We start from the raw sequence: 25,709 nt of genomic DNA, 5'->3' as shown, positions 1-25,709 counted from the left end.
TAGAGTACAATGTTACAATTTTATTATTTATCTAATTTCAGTGTGACATAATTTCAAATGGCATTTCGGTTACAAGCAAGATGTACTTTTCTTTTAAAAACGTTTGAGAGGTCCAACTTTATGAATTGAATGGGACTAAATTCTGTCATGAGAAATGAGTTTGTTTGGTCAAAGAAATACCACAGGTTTCACCAAAAAAAAAAAAAAAAAGGTTAAGGGAGTGACGTTGGTGCCTACGTTTCCCATCAAACCCTCAAGTAGCGCGAGACCCGACAACGAAACGCAACTGAGACTGCGCAATATCATTCGAAAAAATTTGCACGGTGGGCGACGAGGTGGTGGAGGAGAAAGACAACGCAGCGAACAAAACACACAATGGCGACGGCGGCGACTACGGCAGGGGGACCGGCCACCGGCCCGGTCGGTGGTGGAACCGCAATGGGACGAAAGAAAGACGGTGGCCCGTCCACTAAATTCTGGGAGAGCTCAGAGACGATATCTCAACTGGAGACGGTGCGGCTGTGGATCGGGAAGCACTACAAGAAGGTGAGCTAGCTCGTTAGCTAGCTAGCTAGTTAGCTGCACTGACCCATTGATTCCTATGAAGGCCCGCGTCCCGCTGGCACAATGGAGCGCTGCTAGCTAAAAAAAAAAAAAAAAAAAAAATCAACTCACCTTCATGTAAGGGCTGGGACGAGTATTAAACATATAGGATGATTAAAGTAGCAGGGGACTTCAAGGTATTAACAGTTCGTTTCAAATATGTTACTTGAAAAACGACGAGTTCTGAATAATTTGTCCTTTAAACGATATGTTTAGCATTAACTGGCGTTAGCTCACCTTTAGCATTAGCCACTAGCTAACATTATGTTTACATTATCAGTAGCAGATTGCAGCGGCTTCATGATATGCGACCCAACTCATATTTGCTACTTGAAGCCAATTGTTAAAAACTCTACCAATTCACCCTTTTATTATCGTTGCAAAAGCACCGAGGAGCTAAGTAAAGGGAATGTTTGTCACGGGACGCCATGCAGTCTGCAGCAGTAAGTTTTGGTATCAGGAAGATAAAACCGCCCGTTATTCCTCACTAAAAATAAGTAGAACCCTGTCAATGTTTTGCAAGCACAGACGTGAATTGAGTTGCAGCAGAGTTAAGTTTTGTCAACACAGCTGCTGTGTTTGCGGGCTGCAGTCGCCCACTGAAGCCAGCCAAACAATGTGCAGCCTCTGTCTGTTAGCACAGAGTTAGCCCACTGACACTTGGAGCAGCTATGATGGAGATAATGTTTGGATTACACGCATTCTCGAATGGATTTCCGGATGCAGCATTTTAGACTATAATGTAAGTCAAGCAACAACAACGTACAAAAAATAGAATCAACAAATGCCTAATTTTAAAGAGTAATCTGAAGGTATCACCCACTTATTATGTAGTCCAGTTGATTTAAAACGTAGGTCTTGAAAGTAAAAGACTGAACCACTTAGAAATACAACATCAAGATATAATGAGAAAGAAAACTAAATGTCAAAATGTACTTTGAGAATGCAAACGTCTGCCAAGGGCTAAGATGTAGGCCCCAGGTCCCACCTTGCCACAGGTCTTAACAATGCTGGTGAAACGAATAGCTTTCGCAGCCACTGGGGCTGAATGGTTTGGGGAAAATGGCCTGGTTGAACTTGTTTTGACAATGACATTGAATTGGGAATGTCAGTTTGATGCTGATACTGACGTTCATTCACATATCAGCTGACTTCATGCTCAGATCAGACACCGGATTGATGGTGGCAGCGGTCCACGCACCAGTCAAGATTTCATTGCATCGTGTGAACTGGATCATGAAGCTGCTGTAATGTGTCAGGGACATTACAGATCCATTCAAAGTGGAGTTAAATTGCTCTTGTATACAGTACTACTATACAGTACTAGAGTTTTTACTCTGATAAGAATCTGTATCAATTGGTGCATCTCTAATTGCAATTGCAGTATGATTCACATTATTGGGAGGCATGACCTTGGTGCATTACATCCATTTGAATTGAAAAATTGAAGTGTTTGTTTTGGGGTGTTAAGTCTGTAGAATATAGTTTGGAGGCTGGAATATCTCTGCAGCACCACAGTACTTTGCCTTGTAAATCATTAGTCCGTTTGGATTAGTACGAAGTTATGCTGAGGTTTCAGTTGAATTAACTTGTCAGACCCTATGGCCACATGCTTAAACCTTAGATGATAGAATTAGGACTGGGTTTGAGGATGAGACTTTAGCTTGATGGGTTTTTACTGGCATGTACTCATGGCTCATGGGTTTGACAAGAAGTTGAGAAGTGTTGGTTAAAAGTGAGAAGTAGGTCTCCCTAACATTGCCCTTGATAAAAATGTTCCAGCTCTCCTAGCTTTCCCCTTTCAGTGCAGCTTGCCCCACTTTCTCTGAGCCGGATGGAATACCACCACTTCACCTTGTAACACTTAAGCTGTGTGAAAATTCTCATGAGGACATTTAAAAGTGAAAAACCCGTGAAAGCTTGAACCCACTGAATCATTCTGTTTCCCAGTGTTGATATTGACCCTGACCTTTAACCTCTTCCATGGAGGAAAGCAAAAGAAAACCCATATTTCAGTGAATTAAGCACAACTCTGAAACTCTTCTTCTGATTCTTCTTCTTCTTCTTCTTCTTCTTCTTCTATTGTAAAGATCTTTAAATAGATACATAGACAGTTTTATATCATCCAAGATATTTTCTACGGCCACTTGTAATGCTGGTGTTTTTTAATCTATTTAATAAAACCTCGTAATGGGTTATTTCTTCTTTTTAACCCTAGAATTGTCAAACGGTGTAATGAATGGATCTGTATCTCTCTTGCTCTAGTATGTTCAGAATGACTCCCCCTCCAGTAAATCCTTGGCGGGCCTGGTGGTCCAGCTGCTGCAGTTCCAGGAAGATGCTTTTGGACGCAGGGTCAACAATCCTGCTCTCACCAAGCTACCTGTAGGCACCACACCCACCAACACACTTTATACTTTTACTTACATTTTTATGTTTTCTTCTGGGGAAAAAAACAGAGTGGAAATGGGCTCCAGTTTCCACTCAAGACTCAGTCATATACTCACTGTTCATGTCCCATGTTCAGGCAAAGTGTTTCCTGGATTTCAAGGCTGGAGGTGCTCTCTGTCATATTCTGGGATCGGTCTACAAGTTCAAGACTGAGCAGGGCTGGTGAGTTTACGTTCGGGTAACTTCAGCTGTAAAATGTGCAAAAGAAGATCCTTAAAAAAAAAAAAAAAAAGGAGTAGAAATACACACTCATCCAGGATCTTCTTGCTGTATTAACTGTCTTGCTCCCACCCATGACACATTAGATCAAGTAAATGACCAATGTGATGAGGAAAGACCTGGTTTCTGTTTTGAATTTTCATAGATATCACACTTCACGAATACTTACACAAAAGTTATTTGATTTGTACGAGTGACATGCTGCTACAACCACCTCTCATTGTATGCTTGTTTCTGCTCTGTGTCAACCAATAACAGGCGTCGGTTTGACCTGCAAAATCCCTCACGGATGGACAGGAATGTGGAAATGTTCCTGAATGTAGAGAAGAACTTGGTCCAGGTACGATGCTGTCCACAGACTCAAGGACCAAAGCCTGCCTGGCTCAGGGATGTGGTTGCAGTTTCTTTGTTGTAGTTAACCAAGAAATGTTTAGTCTGCATTAGCAGCATCCTAGCCTCAACCTGTATCAGTGAATGTTGCTATGGATACCAAGCTCTTTCAGTCAGTAATCACTGCAAATGCAGGAGCTTTCGTCAGTGCGCTGCAGGCCCAACCACCATCGTGTTACCTCCTTCGGTGATTGTGAATTTCACCCCAGAATTGTTGTGTTTCCAGAATAACTGCTTGACCCGACCCACCGTGTTCTTGTCACCAGACATTGAACAGAAACAAGCCAGTAAGCTTAAAGACATCATCAAAAGGCACCAGGTAAGCACCAGCTGAAGATGTCATTGAAAAGATTTTATCAAAGAGGAAATTAATGTTTACTCTGGCAGACCATCTTCTTTTATCATCCCTTCATTTAATTTCTTTGTACTTTCTATCTTCTTCAGGGTTCCATCACTGAGGATAAGTCCAAGGCCACCCATCACATTTATCCCTCTCCATCTCAACAAGAAGAAGGTAAGTTTATGAATATAAATGTAACATTAAATTTGAGGATCAGCAGTGAGTAAGGTACTACCCATTTTATTATACTCCATACTGAAGAAGATTAATTGTCTATATTTGTCTCTACCTGTGTTGGTTGTGCTGCAGAAGAGTGGCTGCGTCCTGTCATGAGGAAAGACAAGCAGGTGCTGGTGCACTGGGGTCTCTACCCAGACAGGTGGGCTTATACGTTTCTGTTCATGCACGCTAATATTTGATCATCCAACTCCGGACATCAGTGCTTCCCAACAACAATGCTTTGTGGTCGCGAATTGTAGTTCATTTGTTTTTATTGACAGAAGACCAGCTCAGCTCAGCAGATCATCACATTCTGATGTTAATTTCTTTTTTTAAATCTAAATTTTCTTTTCTTTTGGAAAGATTAAATTGATTTGACAGAGTTGAATTCCAAAGAGCTAAACCTTGGTGCAGTAGCTAAATCAGACTCAGTAGATCTTCCAATTATTCCTTTTCAAAATTCATTGCAAAATTTTTATTTCAGTCCTGGAGTTTCGTATTGAATTTGTCCAACTTGTTTGGCTTTTGTTTGGTTAGCTACGATACCTGGGTATCAGCCGGCGAGGTCGATGGCGATGTAGAGGATCCACCCAGCGCTGACCGGCCGTGGAAGGTGAGAAGCTACAAGTGAAAGTCATCAAACAAAAAAATAGATTTGGTTCTTCTTAAAACAAATATTTTGAAAAGAAATCAACTCCTTTTCTCAAGTGAAGCCTGAAACATTTCAGTCCCTGGACAGCTTGTTTTTAAGTGACCTCGTGTCACCTAAAAATAATCCACTAGAATACAGAAGTACTACAATACTATATAGGATAATAGCGTCATAATGAAGTACAGTACAGGATAATGTACTTCTACCTAGATATTTCCTACACATCACATCAGGATGACTCAGTGAATCATTTCTAGTGGAAGTGATTATAAATTGATGATTTTTCCTTTTTAAGTGAAGCTTGGACACGAATTGTGACAGGGTTAGCCACGAGCTATTAGCCATCTTTGTTTGAACTCACTGAACAATATTCAGTGATTAATCTGTCACTGCCATCAACACACTGGCCTCAGTCTGTGCCCCCCTGCCTCTCTCCAGGTCCACGCTAAGTGGGTTTTGGATACTGATGCTTTTAATGAGTGGATGAATGAAGAAGACTACGAGGTGGACGAGAACAAGAAACCAGTCAGCTTCCGCCAGAAGATTTTCCCCAAGGAGGAGGAGGTAGTATTTTGTGCGGGTTTGTTAGTACAGAAGGCGAATAATGATATAACTTTCGTACCGGGATACACCCCCTCAGTCAGGAGGTGTAGCAAAACATGCTGCAACACACCTTTAGCAGAGGAAACAACAAAACTTGGACCAAAATAAATCAGTTCAAATTGAAGAGAGTTGGACTTTTTGGTTTCCTCCTGATTTTGACTCAGGAGACAAAGCTTTTGTTACCAAAGGTAATATTTCATATTTGTGTTAGGCCCAGCCGGCCATTTCCCTTGTGTATTTTCTATATTGTACTGATGAAGCAACAATGCAGGAGTGAGGGAAAAAAACTCTGAAATGAATAAATACAAATATCTGCATGAGTAATAAACTCTATGCTTAATGTTTTTTGTTTTTTTTTGTGGGGGTCTGGAAATGTCATCTCTTGATACCAACCCTCATTGAAGTGTTCGTAGTAGTTCCACTGGTAGGTGGGGCTTCTACTCTGCTGTGGCGGTTTCTACATGTAAAATTTTACAATTTCATTAAGCAGATGCTTTTGTCCAAAGTGAGGACATGTAATTTTATACTGCGGCATTTATTCGAGTGGTTAGATGTCGAACAACAGTGGAATTTACTGAAGTAAGTAAATAAAAACACATCAAAGAGCTTGCAGAAATGCGTTGGAGGAAATGTGGTGATGCGAGGCAGACCAGTCACAGTTGTTGTGGTCTCTGTGTTTGCGCATGGTTACATTTCCAATGAGGGGAATGTCAGGCTGTGGCATAGAGTATTCAGTGACATGCGTCCACATCGTACATCTGATGTAAATCAAGCTTTAGAGCTAGGAAGCAACTCCTGGTGGCCGTTTGTACGTCCCTGCCCCTGACATCTAGTCTGTACCTCCTGCAACTGCCAGTCACCCAGGCTTGCAAAGACTAAACACACTACTGTGTGCAGGAACATTTCATGAATGAGGCCCAGTGGGCGTAGCAGCAGTTGCATATACCTGTCACGTGTTTACTCTGTATTCCCAATGTTTTCGAGGTCTTGTCTATCAGCACAAATTCAAATCAGTGTCCAGTTACCAAGTTGTTGTTGTTGTTTTTTTTATTGTGTCCTGAAGAATTCTTCTTCAAACCAATAGGAAAATACATATTGAGCATTGAGCTGGTTTTGTGACTTAACAGTTAAAAACTGGCCAGAATTGTTGACCTATATGGAAAGTTGGTGATGTCAAGTACGGATACGTGTTTGCATGAGTCTCTGCCGTGTGGTCTGTGCCTCGTCCTTTGCGTATGTTGCCCATCCTTTCCTCACTCTTCTCTCCTTCCAAGGCATGTCAGGGTTTCTGTCTGTATTCGAGGGTACTTCACACACACCAAACGTCACACCTGATTGTGCTTCAGTGCAATTTAAAGGATCATGCCATCGTGCCAGACAAGCAGATAGATGCTCTTTTCTCTACTGCTCCTGGACAGCTGACTCATAGCTAAACATTCAAGTATTCCCCAAAATGTTGGTGTGTGTTCCTTTTTAAGAGATTAAGGAAATTTTTTCTTCCCATTAGGTTTTGTTTCTGCTTATGCTCATAGTTTCTGCTGCCGTAGTTTCCACATTCCCACTTGATTTGTGATTTTAAAAAAATAGGCAGCGATTTTATTCCGAGGTGGTATTACGCCTGTCTTACCTGTGAAATGGCAGATTACAGAAACCCTGATTGTCTCTTTCACCTCCACGGCATCCTCCCCCCTCCGCCGTCACCCTCCCTCTGCTTCCCCTCCTTGTGTGTGCAACCGTTCCATCCTCTCATTCTGCGGCTCTTTCTCTCATCCTCCATCCCTCGCTCCATGTGCTGCACGGGTTTATCTGATCAGTCTTCCCGTACACCCGATCGCAAGGAGCGCAAGGCCAACTCTGCCGGAAAGAAGAGGAGGCGCTCGCCCTCTCCGCCCAGCACTCCTGCCGAGTCGCGCAAGAAGGGAGGAAAGAAGGGGTGAGAAAGCCGAAAGTTACAGTTTTGTGTAGTTAATATTGGAAATGTGCCTCCTTCGTGCACTTCTTAAGCTGACACCATAGGAAGCTCAAACACATTATGTTATGTAATATTATGAACAGCTGACTTCCTCTTAGATATGAGCCAAACAGCTGAATGTGTATTTGATTTACGATTTACACTCACATTAAACTGACCTATACTGACCCCTGTGCCAGGAACCCAGGCCATTACTGGAAGCGGCGAGGCCACCGAGGTGAAGAGGAGGACACAGAAGAGGACATAACAAAGGACATGGACGACTCGTCAGCAGGAGCCAGCATGGAGGAGGGCAGCATGTCCAAGAATGGTATGTTTCAGCGGTGGAGCTAAACTCCTTGTGATTATTACATGATGGTCTTTTTTTAACTGGCTGTGCGGTTAAAGTGCCATCGGAAAAAAGCTGCACTTTTATTTATTGTTTAGGTGGGGTCATTATTGTGCCAGCCAATAAAACGTCGCACCCGATCAAAGGCAAGGATGTGTAGCTCAAAGCTGGGATGAGAATCAAATTATATTTGTATTTCAAATGTTGATGTAAGGATTTCGCCACAAGTTCCCAGAGCCCAAGTTAATGTCCTCACATCAGATGTTTAGATCAACACTGTAAAATACAATCAGCACGAATGATTTAATGAAAGGTGTAGATCAATCCTGTCTATTGTCTCGGTACAAATGATTGGCAGAACTGTGTGCCGTCTAAGTTTTGGATGTCCTAGATGCCTTTTGATAGTTGAACCAAGAGCCTGAAGGCAAACAGTTTGTTGAACATTAAGACTTCTTTTGTTCCAACTCAAATGTCTTGAAGCTGGTCATTAATCACAAGATGCTGGAGTAGCTGCTGTTTCACCCATGAAGAGGAGGAAACGTGAAGTTGCAGAAAGTCAGCAATGACACCCAAAATACTGTGTCTAGGACAAAAACATGCACATCCACTGAACATGTGCAGCACTGCTTTAATTTTTGAAGTTGTGCACCATTTTTATTTACTGTTTCAGCCAAATGTGATTTTTGGGGTTTTTGTTTTTTGTTTTTGCAATTAAGAACTTTGATATCCTAGTCAACTGCTGACTGGTTGAGTTGTTCTTCAGATTAACTTCTGAATGCTGTCAGTCTGTAAATCATTCAGTTTCTCAAAAATCATTCTTATGGCACTTTTTCGGCCTGTCTGCATGAAATTAAGCACTGCAGTGTTGAAACGTCCAGGTGTGCATTGATCATTAAATATTGTAAATAATTTATTCTGGATGTAGCTTGCACACTAAAAAGCTGTTTCCTGATGTCACCAGTGACTGCATGCCTCTCAATGACAAGCACCGTGATTATATGCCTCCACGCGAACGCTGTTGGCCAGAAGCATCACGTTTTCACTCTCGTTAACACGTTATCTCTGCAGCAACTCGAGGGACTTTCTTCAACTTTTGCCCAAATGTCCACTGAGACTCGAGCGGGAGCTGAAAAGATGTTGGTGGTGAAAAGTCGCCGTTACCGAACATGAAATCTCTGTTAGAGGCACACGCTGCTGAGGCATGCAGCTGCAGCACGAAATTTCTAGTTCGTCAAAGAAACACGCAGTTGATTGTTGAAAAACATATTTTGATGGCTAAGTTGATTTATTTGCTTGTCTAAATTTCTCCACGTGTTGAACATCAGTGCCCTTACACTCAACCAACCCATTTTTCTGTGTCTCTGTGTGCTCGTTGCTAAATAAGGCTAACGAGAAAATCTACTCAACAGCACAAAAGTCCTCAGACAGCCACATGCACTGTGTTCCAGTCAGGGAAGTAGAAAAACAGCCCGAGGATTTGCTTTTCAATAACAAGCACTGAGTAGCACTTGATCTGCATTTCCCCTCCTTTTAAAACCAAACACACAGTCCTCGCTAACATGCTTTTTTTTAGACCAAGTCCCATTTGTAATGTCCCACTTTAAAAAAAAAAATCTCCTTTTTCTCAAACACAAACACTTTGTCAGTCGATCTATTTCAGTGACGTCCTTTGCGAACCAGAGTGCAGGTTCATGCCTCCCTGCCTACGGCTGAATTTTCCTCTGAATTTTTAAATTTCGTTTTCCTTCTCAGTGTTTTATTCCTCATATTTTTCCCCCTTTATTCTTTTTTATTTATATACACAGCAAATTCAAAGAAAGACACTGAGAGTACTCCAGTGAAAGGAGGGAATGTGGCTGACTTAGGTATGTGTCTATGACTGAAATGATCTGTTCAGTTGTGATTGAATCAATCTGTTGGGATTTCCAGGGGTTTTTAATAAAGACCGGTGAGGAATAACAGCTAAATGTATATATTTTGTTTGTTTTTTCCAGATGATATGGAGGATGACTCTGTGCTGTCTGGTGGAAAGGTAAGATGGCTTGACTCCTTTAATCATTGTTTGACACATCAGGGAAGGAAATGCAGTGAACCCCATAAAGTGACTGCCTGCCACCAGTTTAGCCAGAATATTGTCTGTAAATTACAAATGAGCAACACGAGGTTGTCAAAAATTCAAAGTACAGTGAAGTGTAATGGTGGTATCAAAGAATACTTGTAAAGTTTTATTTTAGTAAAATGAGCGTGTGTTCTTCCTCAATCTCCTTCATTCTCCTGGCACTACCAGGCTCAGAATTGCCCTTCAAGCTTGACTTAAACCCCTTTTGCTCCTCAGGGATCAAACACCATCCAATAATTTTCTGTAGCTGGTTCAGATGCATGCTTTCCATGAGTGTTTCTGTAATTGTTTAAGTTCCACTAAGTGGATGATCCGTCCATATGGCTTTACCAGAGCCCCATTAGTGAGCATGTCTCCAGGTGGATCCAGGCAGGCCTTGACGGTCATGGGTATGGTACCGGCCCGGGTGATTAGACCACCTACCATGTTTCCCCTGCCTGGCATACCTCTACTTTACTTTTGGACTTGGTAACTTGGATTTTGAGAGGCAAAAATAACAAGGGAAATAAGCAAATTATTTAGTAGTTTAAGGGCAATTAAAAGCCAATGTTTCAGAAAACCTGTAATTAACTAATGCTAATGAGTACTTTGGAGGTGGATGCCTCATTTCTAGTCAAATGTCAGCTTGTGGGAACACAACATGGCTTGATGATGAAAGGCTTTTTGTTCCTTATTTTCATTGCAAATGACCTTTTGAAAGCGGGGCTTTAAAACAAATGATCAATAAACTTTAACGGGTCAGAATTGTGCTGATGCAAAATTCCCATCGATCAAACTGAGCAGCCTAACGCTGTCTGCAGGATGATGAGGATCAGAGCAAAGCTGAAGTCAACCGACTGATGGATGCTGGTGAGGACAATGTGACTGAACAGACGCACCACATCATCATCCCCAGCTATGGCGCTTGGTTCGACTACAACTGGTAAGGGCGGTTCTTGAACGTGAAGCAACCTGGAGGTCACAGAAAACTTTAAGGGGAGTGGCTGTCAAACTTAAAACTTGCTTTTCCTTATTTGTCTGCCAGCATCCATGAGATTGAAAGAAGAGCCTTACCAGAGTTCTTCAATGGGAAGAACAAGTCCAAAACTCCTGAGATGTAAGCCCAGAAATACAAGCCACACAAGGCTGTGTATTACTGTGGTTTCCTGCCCCACTCATGCAACTCTCCCTTCTCCACAGATATCTGGCCTATCGTAACTTCATGATTGACACGTACCGGTTAAACCCTCAGGAGTACCTCACCTCCACCTCCTGCCGCAGGAACTTAACAGGGGATGTCTGTGCTATTATGAGGTGAGCCAGATCCTTTGAGTCCATGCAGTCTCTGCTTGTTGTTGAGGATATACATCCTGTATGTATGAGATATTTTCCCTTGCCTCCAGGGTTCACGCGTTCTTGGAGCAGTGGGGTTTGGTGAACTACCAGGTTGACTCAGAGAGCCGGCCGTTGCCCATGGGCCCCCCACCTACTCCTCACTTCACAGTGCTGGCTGACACGCCCTCTGGCCTCATGCCCCTGAACAACCGACCTCCACCGGTGAGGATTACAAACGCTTCCTGAACAAGTTTATGACCAACAGAAGTAATGCAATCCAAATGTGGTTATCTCTCACCATGGTGGTGACCAAATTTCGGGGTGTATGAGTTGAGGGGGATTTGGTTGTTCAATACAGTGAATCATGAGACTTGAATTCTCGCTAGCCTGGACTGCCAGCAAGGTTTTGGTTTTGTCTGAAAACGAATTATGGTACATGATGTCAAGGCTTGCCGCTGGCTCAAATGTTGGTAGTGGTTAAAGGCGAGACTTGTCATACCTCATCGCGTGGCAGCAGCAACTGCTGGCCACGGCCTCTACAGCTGGTGTCAGCAAATCAGAGGCTTTATGGATAAAACAACAGATTAAATGATTAAACACCTACATTGTTACCTAAAAGATGCCTGGTGTAGATGTACAGTAGTACCAAACAGCAACAGTATTCCTCCCATCTTTTGCTAATGAAATCGTGGTGTTTATGTCCATTTCTTCATTCGGTCCTGCATTAAAACCAGCTCCTACTATCATGTTTCATCCCTTCAGATCCCTCCTCCGCAGCAGATGGCCAACTTTCCAGACAAGAGCAAAGACAAGCCAATTGACCTCCAAAACTTTGGCCTTCGTACTGACCAGTACAACAAGAGAAACCCAAAGGTCAGAGGAAAACAAACTTCTGTTTTACCGCACACATTTTGGGATATGGCAACAATAATAAAAATGGAGAGAGAGAGAGAGAGAAAACAGCATATGTACAGTAGCTCATACAGCCTGTTTTTAGTGCTCATCTTTCAGTGATTGATGTTTACAGGGTAAAGCTGTGACCTCCACCAGGGAATGGACGGAGCAGGAGACTCTACTGCTGCTGGAGGTGAGTCCCTAAGGACACACAACAGCAAGGCTGCAAAAATACCGTGGATTGTATTTGAAACTCAGGTGCCATCCATTCTGATGGAACCCTAGGATGGTCCTTGCACTGCGTCCTACCTCTGGCCGCCCCATGACCTGCCTGCCACCTTATGTTGTTTTCCTCATCCCTCTCTTACCCTCTTGCACTTCTATTCCTCCTTTTCTAACTCTTTGTCTGTCCTGCACTTCTTGACCCTCAGTAGTCATACCTTTTTGATTCATACATCTCTTGATCTTGTATCATAGCAACCCTCTCACTCTCTTCATTTCAGTTTCTATTTCATCTTAAATCGAAGGAATTTGTGGTTGTAATACCTTTTCGATGTGATCAAAGACTTACGTAACGCCTTTGTCACCTGCTGTCAGGCCCTGGAGATGTACAAAGACGATTGGAACAAAGTATCTGAGCACGTCGGCTCACGCACCCAAGACGAGTGTATCCTGCACTTCCTGAGGCTGCCTATTGAGGATCCTTACCTGGAGAGCACTGAAGCCTCTCTAGGCCCTCTTGCCTACCAGCCAATCCCCTTCAGTCAGTCTGGAAACCCCGTCATGAGCACAGTTGCTTTCCTGGCGTCTGTGGTCGATCCCAGAGTGGCGTCTGCTGCTGCCAGGGCAGCCTTAGGTGAGAGCAGACCAGAAACTGTTTTGTTGCTGTTTTGACTTCAGATTTTGCATCTGAGAATGAGATTCTGAATCCAAGTGATTGAATCTTGTAAATTATTTAGAAAAAATATATGCATATCAGTATTTCCTCTCAATTCAACTACCCAGAAGAAAGAGTATAAACATTGGTAAAGATAAGTTATTTGGTTTCTCTAGCTGCAGGCTAAATTAGAAAGATGTGACAGACATTTGCTTGAATGAGGTGCTCTTCTGTTAGAACACACTTGGAGAGTCTCATTAATGTCAGTCATGAATTTAAATCTGAAATGGACCGCTCTCTGCAGAGGAATTCTCCCGTGTGCGTGAGGAAGTGCCAGCAGAACTGGTTGAGGCTCATGTGAAAAAGGTGCAGGAGGCCGCCAGGAGCACGGGCAAGGTGGACCCCGCCTTCGGTCTGGAGAGCAGTGGCATTGCCGGCACCGCTCCCGATGAGCCAGAAAAGACCGGTAGGTAGAAACGGTTCCCAAGGTTTTTTGTTTAAATCACCAGATGAGTGGGAGTATCAAGCTCTTTAATGAAGGAAGAAAGGTATCTTTCGCCACTAGGGGGCAGCAAACAGTTGCTGTATTAGCAGAATGCTATTGGAAGAGGCATCTTTGGTGCAGAGTGCTGGCATGTGTGTCCATGTTAAGAGTGGTGAAGGAGTGGATGATGTCATCACATTTTCCTATTCTCACGTGCTTGTTTTTCCTCTTTGAACAACAACTGATGTTTATTTTCACCAGGATATCAGGGAAAGATAATTAGCCCATCTTGACATTTGTGGGTAATGCACCTCTTGTTTTTACCAGCGGGAAGTGGGGTGGGGGGGTTAACAATGCAGAAATATTGATGTGTGTGCAGGCTGCCATGGTAACCAGTGGATTAAAACAACAGTGGCAGATGGGGCAATGGAATAGGAGGAGGGGGGAGCAGAAAACTGGGTCATCACACTCCACTGTGTGCTTATCTTGTTCTCCTCCATGATGCTTTCTTGAAAAAATGTTCACGTTTGCTCCCCGACACTCTCGCGTGTTTTGCCTGCATAAATGTCCTCCAGAAACACAGCTGCAATCAATAAGCTTAAATATGTACAGTGCCTCAAATGGCTCGGAGTGCTTGACCAACACTCACATCCTATGATCAATATTCAGCCACTTAACACACCCTCAAGTGCACCCAGGATGTGGTTTAACACTCATCTGCAACGTGAATTCACCCGGTCACATGTGCTTTGGACCGTTCAGTGAGCATGTGCACACCTGCACAGCTCCCCTATGGGCCTGTAAACTTCAATTGCTCCTGGCCTCCACCTCCTCTTCCCAACCCCCAAACACCATTTATCATGTTTACATCAGCGAATCTAAAATTTTAATTTGGACTCTAAAATTGGCCACTGCTTTTACAGATCAGTCAGAGGGGATGAAAGCAATTGTGCTTTGTCATTTTGTGTTACCCTCCCACTTTACGTGCTGTTAAACAATTCACATGGGGATGTAGTTGAAATGAAATTTTAGGCTGCAATATAATGAGAATTTACTCTGGACACTTACAGAAACCCAAGAGGCAGAGAAGATGGACACAGACACAGACTCACAGCAGGGTGATAAGGTGAGAGCACTTGACAAGAATCCCGAGAAACTAAAGGGAAAATAAGATCAAGTTTACAAAGCGTGGTTGGAAATCCGCCGGGTGATGGAGGAGGAGGTTTGCTGAACATTTGCCTTTTTCAGTCTTTGATTGAACCACTTTTAAACTGTGCTATTGCATGGGCTCCACCTGCTTTGTAACTATTACAATGACCTGAAGTATAGAATGGCTTTCAGTGTTTGGGCTCGTGTGAGGTGCATGCATCATACTCGTATGTAGCTGCTTTCCACAGCAGCAAGTGTGTGTGAATGGAGTGTTCCAGTGAATACGCTGATAATGAATAGGAATGGGCACAAGTACCAGAAAAAGCTTTAATTACTCGAGAGGCGGTCGATTCCTCTGAAATCTATCTTGGAATCGATCGCCCCTGCAGGGAGTGGTACTATAACCAACGCATATCGTCAATCAAAACAATTACTGTTTATATAGAGACTTCATCAAAAACTCACAAAATGTCATCCAAAGGCATTGTAAAATCTGAATATGAATTAGGCCTATACAGTGTCAACGACCAACAAAGCTTGACAAGGAGGTGATATTGTCCACTCGGATGAGGGATGCAAAAGCCAGCCCCATTCCCGGGTTTTTGCGAGGCAACATGCCGGAAGCACTTACCAACGTGTCAGTCCGTTGGGGGGTGTACAAAGAAATGTTAATCATCGTAATTCTCAATCTCCAAAAAATCAACAATGTCCAAGCCTGTCGATCCTGCTGACCTGACAGGTTCTATAACGGAGCGACGCACAAGCAAACATGATGGAGGAGTCATGAAAAAAACAGGAAGGTTTTCCCTGTAAGTGTGGGTGGGGGAGTGAAACCAGCACAGGCGTGAGTAAGTAGTTTAAATATGCAGCACAGAGCACAAACAAAGAGGCAAAGTGATTTTACTGGCTTGATGTGCTTTGAGCAAACCATAATGGTAATAAAACGTTGCTGCTGTTATTTGAAGGGAAAATTAGCACACTGGATATCTGTTGGTAATTGATGCACCATCACACAGATAAAAAAACTGAAGATTGTTTCTTCATCCTGGTGGGTTCCTTGATTATTTGCAGCTGGTATGGTAGTTATGTGTGGTACAGTGATGATTATATGTTTTAACAACTACTATAAGTGGGACTGTTGTAAGAAGTTGCAGATTAGCATTGAATATCCTGAAATTCACAGTATAGACGGGCCGACAAACGGGCCACCGGCTCTCATGTGAGATTTACAGCGTGAGCTGTGATAAGGGCCTGAATCCTATCTGCCTGTGACCTGATCATTCAGGCGGAGATGAAGGATGAAGCAGAGAAGCCCAGTGAGTCTGCAGAGAAGAATGACAAGACAGAGGCGGCGGAGAAGGTGAAGAAGGAGGGAGGGGAGACATCCGAGCGCGAGGAGGAGAATGAAGAGGCGGCGGAGGCGAAGTCGGCTCCAGCAGGTAGCGCTGAGGCGGCAGTGGCATTTGACCAGCTGGCCGGTCCTCACTACTCTACAAATGTCAGCAAATTAAAGACGTGATATTGTATGCATGTACTTCACATAAAAAAAATCGAAAATCTCACCAGAAAAATGATCAAAACTTCATAAAGGGGCATAATTTCGGTGAGGACAAAATTGAAGCGGCCTTCAGGTTCAGCTCAAAATGTCAAATGCTTGCAGCAGATTTTATTCATAATTAGTAAAACCTGGTACAAGTGGCATACTGATGATTGCATGCTGCAATTTGACCTGATCAGTATGTGCTGCCTGGAAGGAAGGCGGTTTTGAAAACGGTGCTGGACTTTTTTTTTTTATGTGTTTGTTTTGCTCTCTGACAGACAAGGACAAAGAGGAGGCTATGGAGACGTCGTCCTCTGAGCAGGAGAAGGATAAGGAGGAAAAAGCCACTACAGAGGAAGGAGAGGAGAAGAGGAAGAAGCTGGAGCATGATATCGGAGAGGGAAACATCGCCACTGCGGCTGCCGCTGCCCTGGCATCAGCTGCCACAAAGGCCAAGGTGTGATTGCAAGAGTGAAGATATAAAACTCATTGAAGCTAGTCCTCCTGGCTGCAAGTGACAGATTCCACCTTGGGCTGCTGCAATCAGAGATAATTTGGCTTGTACTTTTCTATTAGGTTCTTTGTCTTGCTCCTAGTTGTGTATCACTGTTATCTACCTCACTCTTTCAAACGTAATTGTAATTGACTACTGAATAGCGCTCCATCACCAGACTGAATCAAACGTGAGCTAGTGGATTTGTCTGGGCCCCAGACTACCTACAGTCTGGCTTCTCTTCAGAGCTCTCATCAGCATGTTTGTTGCCAGAAAGGCTATCAGCTGATAAAGACCATGAAATGTAGGCAATAAAATGCCGCGGCAGACAGAAGGAAGAAGAGTGGAGCGCACACAGGAGTTTCTGGGTTGTTGTTCTGTTCTTTTTGAATTAAAGGAAAGCAGAAACCAAATTGAACAAAGAACAGACAAAGTAAAGAGTAAAAAGACGAAGGTCCCACGCTCATGACTGATGCACTTGATGTTGTTTTGGAGAAAATACTCATAATACTCATTCATATGCTTCAGACAGACAATTCGCAATTTAACTGTGCGTTTGTTTCGAGGATAAATCACTTGAGTTGGATCCATTGGTACCTTTTTAAATTTTGTTTATCAGACAAATGTAGATGCTTCCTACGTGGGATCTCCTTGATGCCTGTTAGTGATCAAACAGCTGCACTTCAAAGTAACAATACCCTCCACGTTTTTGAGAATGGAATTACTCAAATAGAAGCACGGTTACATTATTTGGTTATTCCTAAATCTAGTCAGGTTAAAAATACTTTAGTACACATTTTCTGTAAGATTTATACCTCCAGTGGTTTGAGTAAAGGTATTTTTACTCAAGTATTCTGTAAATCCACAGTCCTGAAGGATGTAGTGGCTCCTCAAGTTAAATGTTATATAAATACCACAGCTCCAAACTTCTCGGTCTGAAGGTGCAAATGTTCTGTGTACTGCTTAGCTAAGGTGCCCCGTGTACCTGAGATCTGTAAGTTCTGATCCAAAATGAACTCCTAAAATCCAAATCTTGACGTCGCTGCTCCTGCGCTCACAATTTGTCTGTCTTCTCATTGACCTCAGCATTTGGCTGCAGTGGAGGAGAGGAAGATCAAGTCCCTGGTTGCTCTGCTGGTGGAGACCCAGATGAAGAAGTTGGAGATCAAGTTGAGGCACTTTGAGGAGCTCGAGACCATCATGGATCGAGAGAAAGAGGCGGTAAGTCACGAATGATGTTGATGGATTATCTTAAATGTGAACGTAATGAGCCTGATGGGCCCGCATGACAAGAAAAAAATTAATTATTGAGAGCAGAGAGCATTATCTCCAGCAGGGGCATTTCTCTTGCCTCTCAGTGATTATTAATAATGGAGACAGTTGTTTACAGAAGCTCATCCTGCAGTTTTATGTCACTCACACACACACACACACACACACACACACACACACACACACATCCCATGTGAATACTAAACTCTGGAGAGAACAGTAAATCTTTCATGTAGGTCCCTGCAGTAGCGGTCTGATCAGGAAAAGCAGGGTTACTCACATTCTGTTGTTCATGTCTCATGTTCACCAGTATGATGTATCTTATTGAGGTGTCAATTTTAGGTTTCATTTAAAAAAAGAATTGAATGTCTTCTTTCAGACTAGTGGGGACAAATTTCGAAGGGAAATATTTCCACCATCAGCTGTACTAATTTGTGTCATCATGTTTAAATGGATTAAAAAATGATAATGGCTAGACTGGTCATTCTGTTCGCAGTCCAAAGCGAAGGCTTCTGTTTTGCGTAAACATTTTAGACGCCCTTCTCTGACCTGTTTTGTCTGATTACTTCTATAGGACAACTAAATTATCACGGTCTGAAGTTAGAGCCTCCACCGACCACTCAGAATTGACTGTGCTGTGAAGTTCGAGTGTGAAATGTGAAAGGAAGACTTGGATGTGGGTAACGAATTATTCTCCCCCAACATCCAGTGTTCTCAGCTCTGTGCTGGCTGATTCGACACAAGTAGCCAGTAAATATTTGGAGTTCATTAGCCAATGTTTGCTTCCCATCAGGCTCCAGTCCTCCACAGAGACTGACGAGCAGATGCAGAATTGCTTCTTTGTGAGACAGCTGAATTGAAAATAAAACATTTTCCAGAGCTAATCTGTTGTTTAGTCAGGCGAATGAAACAGTTACCTGCCTCTGCAGGGCGAATGAATAGCCCTGGGCTCTGAGTGTGTGTGTGTGTGTGTCCTGCTGCTGGACAAACCCTGGAGACGCCAGAGAGCGTAAAAGTGTTTTTGTGGTGGAGGCATCGGGATCGTAGCCCAGTTTCACAGCTGTAAATAGTGCGTGAAAAGGACTCTGGTTTATGTAAGCTGGAGGGAAACCAAACGCCCAATGCTGCCATAGACTGTAAAACACTGAGCTTCTCAGATTGAACAATGGTTCACTCAGCACAGCTCGGTGGAGGAGCAGGCCTGTGAAGCCCCTCATTCAGAGCGTCTCCCACCTCGTATGTGGACATGCTGGATGTGTAACACCTTACAAAGCTGTGGATGAACCCCAAACATTAACGCCAGGTTCTGCCTTCAGATGACATCACCGGTACATGAGGGCAGTTCCGGGAGGCAGTAGCGCTGCGTCCATCTTTTTGTGAAGTCCATGGTTTCAACTCATGTCTTGATTTAAGCGTCTTTGTGTTTCCTCTCTGTGCAGTTGGAGCTTCAGCGGCAGCAGCTGCTCACTGAGCGTCAGGCGTTCCACATGGAGCAGCTCAAATACGCAGAGATGAAGGCGAGGCAGCAGATGGAGCAGCAAGCTGCCGCCGCCGCCGCCGCCGCTGCTGCCGCCGCCCAGGCTCAAGGACAGGGACAGGCCCCTGGATCCGGACCCCACTCTGGGCCACATCCACCAGGCATGCACCCAGGAGGCCCCTTACCGCACCACGGAGGACCTTCCCCCCATCATGGAGCACCCCCACCACATCATGGGGGCGCCCCTCCCGGCGCTGCTATGCACCCTGGCTACGCCCCAATGGGCCACCACCCGATGGCTCCTCACCATCCCGGTCAAACAGGTGGGTGTCGTCTCCTGCCATGTTTGTCCATTTAAACGTAACGATGAAAGCGTCACTCCAGCAACCGCGGCCTCTCCCTCACCTGTGCTGGACAACAATTCTCTTCTCTGAACCTTCTTCCTTACAGGACCAATGGGACCAGGCCAGCCGATGCCTGGCCGAATGATGCCCGGCCCTCCGTCAGCTGGCCCCCCCCCCGGCGGCATGCCTCCGATGATGCCCCCACGCCACCCCGGGGCTCCTAACGGCATGTGTGAGTGCAAATCCTCTCCTGCGCCTGTCGTTTATTGATATAAAACATATTATTATCAAAATAGCCATTCATTTGTGGTGCTGGGTAAACCGTTCAGTTCACCAGAGGTTGTTTATTCAAGGCTTGGAAATAATTCCATAATCCTGTGTTTACATCACACACGAATTGCACGAAAAGTATTTCTGTGAATCCAAATAGTTCTGTGACCCTCAGCTGGTACTTCATTCGAACATTCTGGCCATCAGTGCTTGATCGTGTTGATCACGTTTGTTTTTGTCGGTTGTTTGTGTCGTCAGGATTTGTTCAGACGCTTGTGGTATTGAAATTAATTCTCTGGTTTTACATTGATACTTATTTTGGGACTTTGACGTCCCACAGACGCAGGTCTCATCTCAAACTTATTGTGAATTAGAAACCCGCTGCAGTCTCTCCTCAAGGTCTGCTGTAGTGATGGAGGCCCTTCTCTCCCTTCTGCTGCTGATGGTTAGCTTAGCACAAGGAATGCTGATGGATAAGAAATGGCTCTTGGGAGGGTGTTTTCCCAACAGATTGGTGTGTTCCTTTAACTCGGCACACTTTGGACCCCCAGTGAACAGAGTTGAGCTTTAGAGGGAGGAGAAAAGAAAAATGGATACTGTGAGCATATTCAAAGTAGTGTACTGTTGAGCTGCTTGTGTGTCCTGCTGATCTTGGCATCAGTCTTGAGGTGGATCAGGCTGCTCTTCAGGCGGGTCCTCCTCCAGACCCACAGCCTGGACTTGCATGGATCCCTGCTTGTTGTAAATGGAGCATCTTTCCTTTTTTCAGACCCCGGCCCCCCACCTGCACAGCCTGAAGCGATACCTGCAGCCCCTGTTGGTCCTCCGGCACCTCAGAGTGGACGCGTGGCTGACAACTAAGACCAACACACACAAATACATGCAAAAGCACACACACACACACACACACGCGTGCAAACCAACTTGTCTCTGATACTCAGCTCCTTTTTGATGGCCTTTGCTACTGGCTCGGTAGTTTCACTCAACACCCAAAAGTACCATAACTTCCTCACAGGACACACAAACACACTCAGGATTCAGTGGCCCAATTTCTCATGAACACATACACACGCGCACACACGTCCAGACTTCCTCTCAGGGCACAGCGGCAAGGGTCGTCTAGTAATAAACACTGTTTTCTGCTCTGTGGGGCCAGACGGAGGCTGGAGAGAACGACTGCGTACAGAAAACAAAACAAGAGGACGAAACAGACAAAAATGTTCCGGCTCACGTTTCTCTTTCAATGCTGTTTTAAAGACACTGTAAACTCCCTCCTGTCTCCAAAAACACATTTCTTCCTGTCTGCTCTCTCTCTCTCAAAGCCACTAGGGGGAGCTAGTGGGAGCAGAAGGCCTGTCAGACATGCTGGCGTGTGTGCGTGTGTGTGCGCGGGCACTGAGCAGCCTGAGCTGTAACACACAGTTGTGTCAGGTGGATGATTCAGACAGTAACACGGTGACACACACACACACCCCTGAGTGGGAACAGCCCGCCCTCGCTCTTGTCTGGTCAAGTATCTACCTCCCGCTCCTCTTTAGATGATACACTGAAATTTTGTGTGTGTGTTCAAGTCAGAGGGGTGTTTGATGGTGCTCGGCCTCCTCGGACCAGTCTGTGCCTCTAGTGACGCCTCTGCATTCATGTTGACTTTTAGAATAAGAAACGAGGAGGAATTTAGGAGGTTCAGTGAATTTTTTAATCTTTGGGATTTTTACCCTCTGAGCCCTGGATTCCCTCTAAATGGCATCCCTGTAATGAGCCTCGCCATACGAAGGTGGCCGCTGCCTCTCTCTCGTACACTAATCCTGCTTGTCGTCTGCTGACTGACTGGATACCATCCCGCATACGCAGCCTTTCGCAGAGGCAGAGCTGAGCCTTGACACTGGCGCTCAGCCTGCTGGGACACCACAAATACCTGAAACAGTTTCTTGTTTACTCGCCCGCATCGCATCCAAGGTAGGAATCTGTGTAGGAGAGACGGACCGAAGATCATCTTCCCAAAGGCACAACTTGTGTTTTCTGCCTGAAACATTCCTCAGCTCATAAACAGGCCGTGCAGTGGCACGAGAGACGTCAGGCGTGGCTGCAGAGACGCCTGCTTGCTCCGTAGCCTCCAAAATCTGCAGCAGAAGTTGTTGTTTAGCTTAACTGCAGGCTAATAATGACCCCTGACCCCAAAGTACATGAAGAGCTTCGCAGACGGAGGGATGGACCTGCATGTGGAAAGGAGGTGTGAACAGTTTGAACAGAAGAGCTCACAAAGGATAAAAAGGACAGTTCATGAGGCCCAGTCCAAATGCTTCCTGACACACGGAGGATATCTTCCCAGACCGAATGCGCTGATGACGCAAGAGGCACGGACCGGTTCGGTTTAACTCCAGGAGGTTACCCACCTGTCAATCATCCTTCTGCCTCACCGCCTACAGCACTGTAACACACACACAAAAACGTAAGCTAAGCTGAGGCTCACACTGGAGGCTGCGTGCACACACCAACTTGGCCAGACCCTGCAACCAAGCACTGGACATCCACACTCACACTCTTGCGTAGATATTCTCCTGCTGACCTTCACACAGCCTTGATCGAGAGGGAGACTCTGTGATGCGGCTCGACCGGCGCTCCTCCTCAGCGCCGTGGGCTTTAGGTGTTGATACTGTAGCCAATAATCCCCGCCCCTTCCTCCTCTGCTCACAGTTTCCCCCAACGCTGCCTACCTCGCTAACCTCCTGCCACTCCACGCACCTACCCGTGCATTGCTAGCTGTAGCCTCTAACCACTAAAAGTTAGCAATATCCGCATTCCTCAGTGAAATGTGCACCATTGATTCTGCAGTGGAGGCCTCCTCCGTCTACAGGGGAGCCTCACATGCAGGACCGTCCCCTGCTCATGTTCCTTCATCAATATGTCAAGATTGGACGTTGTCACTTCAGACAGCGGCTCACACTGACCGGTGGTCCGTGTAGGCCAGCACGTCTTTGCTCATCCAGAATTTAGACGTTGGAGATCAAATTTCGATGTGTAGAATCATGGAAAAAGCAGCTGGAAAAATCTCACGATGTGGATTATTCACAGCTTCTGATCAAGTAACATCTACCTCAGCGGACGCGTTCCCGGGTGTCTTCAGTTTTCTGGGCGTTTTAGTCTCATCTGCTGATGAAGGAGGTGTGACGTGATCCGATGCTTCATGGTGGTTTTGCCAACAGCTTTTTCCAACTGACAAAAGTGGAAAAACAATCCTGCGGAGAAATGACCCGCCATTTGTTCGGGGGCCTAGAAATCTTGTTTCACCTGCTAGCCGAGAGAATTCAGTGTGAAACGTTGGATCTCCTTCCATGCGTGGCGGGAATTAGCATCCCGCAGAGGTAACGTGACAGTAAAAGGCTTAACGACGTCACTCGTCATCCTGCATCTTCGCAGCACCGACGATACGCTCAGTCGTTCTACTGTGAAGCCCCTCCCCCCGCTCTGCTAGCACTGTTAGCGTGTCTGCTACCTCTTCCTCATCCATCCGCTAGCTACCTCTTCTAGAAATCTTCCTCTTGCTATCTGCTACCTCTCTGCGCACCCCTTCGCTACCTCTCGTTTCTTTTCCCTTCACTTTTCTTTCTGTTTCCTGCCCACATGACTGCTGCATCACTGACTGTTGCCCTCTTCTCCCAGCCGGTTGGAAGAAGAAAACATTTTCTCACTCGTCCCCCCCCCCACCACCACCACCACCACCACCACCACCACCACCACATCTTCATCACCAGGCTTGATATGTAATATCACTTAAAAATGACGGGATTCCCCTCACACACATATTATCTTTAATCGCTACTTTTTCTGTTAATGGTAATGTATTTTTAAGGAGAAGTTTTGTGTAGATGGAAGTTCCCTGTTCTTTGGAAGTTTGTAGCATTTTCTTTTTTTTTGTATGAGGTCTGTTGGTACTTGGACCTGGACACTGTCTAATAAACTGTTTTGTATGAGCTTGTTGTGGCACCAGTGTGATGCGCGTTTTCAAAAGCTTTCTCTGAACCTCACGAGCTCCAGTTTTTATTGCGAGCTGCTGGTAAATACACTGAAAAAAAAAAACCGCCCCCTGATGTTCTCTATCTTTTTGTTTTGAATTCAGCAGATTGAAAAAATGACTGGAGAAAAGTTGAAGCAGCGAGTTTTAACCGTGACCTCGTCTTTCTAGACGTGTCAGCGAAGAGAACGCGTCGACAAAAAAAGGTGTTGATTATAAACGGCTCCAAATGAAACCCTTGAATCCTGCCTGTCCAGTTCGAATGTGGTCGCTTTATTTTTTACAAATCCTGTTAAATGATTTCAAAGTAACATCAGATGCTGACAGTTTTTCACTTCCTAACAGATCTTGGGGGAGGGGGGGGGGTAGAAATGAGGTCATAAAATGAAATAAAGCCACCGCAAATTTAAGCTGGGGGGACGAGGAAGACGAGCGATGAGGCTGTAAATGAGCAGTGATTACACTGGCCTGCGTTTAAAAACTTCTTTAAAAAGGTCAAAGGTTTTTCACCTGATTTGTGTATATTTTGTTGCGCTGAATCCAAAAATAACACCCATTTTCTTTGATCAGGTCAAGTTTTTAAGTTAAAGTGCACGTTTTGACCCTCAAATCGTACGAATTCAAGAAAAGCAAGCCTTCATCCATGATGAGCGTTTGGTGACGTATACTCATTGTTTTCTGAAGCTTGTTTGATAAAATGCTTGCTTTTTGTGAAGCACATTATCCAAAATAAAAGGTAGTAAATGGTAATAAAGGGAGTTAATGACAATTATTCTACAACCCCATGTCTCAAAAACTTGACCTGATTGGACAAAATGAGCATGATTTTTGGGTTTTGCAGAGAGAACTACGCTAGGATCACCGATCACATGCTCGACCTTTTTTTCTTGGCAGGCCAGAGTTATTAAAGGGCAAGTTCCTGTGTCAAAGAGCTAACAATCGATCCTTGACTCAAAAGAACCTGCCACGAACGGCTCATCCAGATCCAGAACGCCATCCTCCTCAGGGAGATCGATCCTGATCCCTCCCGTCACAACACACGGCCTCAACGCAGTTGATCAAAATGTGCTGGCTCGCTAGGATCCAGGGAGCTCTCGGGTGTCACAGATCACGGCGGACCTGTAGATGGATCTCGTCCGATCTCATCCTTCCTCTCAGAAAACTCTAACTGGCGTGAGATTTCCTGTCCTGGAACAGGATCAACATCCTGATCACCTCCAGAAGTTCATCACTCGTCCCCCAGCGTTCCCCGTTTCCACCAAAATCGGCCTTGTTGGTCGAGCTGCCCTGCTACAGTGAACCAGTTGATCACATGACCTCCTTGGTGAAGCTAACAGCAGATCTGACAGTGAAATCACCTCCAAACGACTGCTGGGTGGAGGATTGTGATCTGATGCTCAGGAGCTGTTTTTGAGGAACCGGGGGCAGGAAGTGGATTAGTGCCTTTGTGTTGGGATTAAGGACGTCGCAGCAAAACATCTTTACATGTTTCTCTGGGGTGTGAATTACAGGTTGTGACATCACATACTTGTCACGCCATTGTGTGCTGCGTGTGGCGTTTGAAAGGTGTGACATCCTCTCAGCGCGCTCTGCTTGTCAAACGCAACAAAACGATCTTCCGAGCTGGCGGCATGCGAGTATTCGCCGTCAATCCCTGAGCCGTGCTCATGACTCAGCTGATCAAGGG

The 25,709-nt window shown here is 44.9% G+C and overlaps 1 protein-coding gene across 5 annotated transcripts; it reads left to right on the top strand.

The window, feature by feature from the left end:
* Positions 1–200: 200 nt before the first annotated feature.
* On the top strand, positions 201–23,981 carry smarcc1a (SWI/SNF related BAF chromatin remodeling complex subunit C1a). Of its 5 annotated transcripts, none has more exons than XM_086217713.1 (28): positions 201–546; positions 2,869–2,988; positions 3,131–3,216; positions 3,532–3,613; positions 3,890–3,982; positions 4,108–4,179; positions 4,303–4,382; positions 4,760–4,835; positions 5,313–5,438; positions 7,316–7,410; positions 7,629–7,759; positions 9,583–9,642; positions 9,772–9,809; positions 10,697–10,818; positions 10,921–10,992; positions 11,076–11,189; positions 11,279–11,432; positions 11,973–12,083; positions 12,238–12,297; positions 12,702–12,960; positions 13,286–13,447; positions 14,536–14,591; positions 15,900–16,053; positions 16,433–16,611; positions 17,734–17,868; positions 19,359–19,719; positions 19,847–19,972; positions 20,780–23,981. In XM_086217713.1, exons 1-28 carry the CDS (start codon positions 376–378, stop codon positions 20,869–20,871), a joined length of 3,387 nt encoding a protein of 1,128 aa, XP_086073839.1. In that variant the 5' UTR covers positions 201–375; the 3' UTR covers positions 20,872–23,981. The 5 variants fall into 5 exon arrangements, with proteins under 5 accessions (XP_086073839.1, XP_086073840.1, XP_086073837.1 ...); XM_086217714.1 differs by having other exon boundaries at positions 203–546; positions 4,108–4,177; positions 4,313–4,382; XM_086217711.1 differs by having other exon boundaries at positions 203–546; positions 7,292–7,410.
* Positions 23,982–25,709: the final 1,728 nt, after the last annotated feature.

This window comes from Aulostomus chinensis, chromosome 11, assembly GCF_037954235.1.
Source record: "Aulostomus chinensis isolate RoL2024-O1b breed Wild chromosome 11, RoL_Achi_v1.0, whole genome shotgun sequence".
Lineage (NCBI taxonomy): Eukaryota > Metazoa > Chordata > Actinopteri > Syngnathiformes > Aulostomidae > Aulostomus > Aulostomus chinensis.
Note: the sequence above shows the minus strand (reverse complement) of the source record. Positions and strands in the feature narration are given on the sequence as shown.

What these genes read in the sequence shown, in the direction of transcription:
- smarcc1a (XM_086217711.1), top strand. Translation starts at nt 376, where the DNA reads ATGGCGACGGCGGCGACTACGGCAGGGGGACCGGCCACCGGCCCGGTC. An exon ending in GATGTCTGTGCTATTATGAG is followed by an intron (nt 11,190 to 11,278) that starts GTGAGCCAGATC and finishes CCTTGCCTCCAG; the next exon opens with GGTTCACGCGTTCTTGGAGC. An exon ending in ACAACAAGAGAAACCCAAAG is followed by an intron (nt 12,084 to 12,237) that starts GTCAGAGGAAAA and finishes TGATGTTTACAG; the next exon opens with GGTAAAGCTGTGACCTCCAC.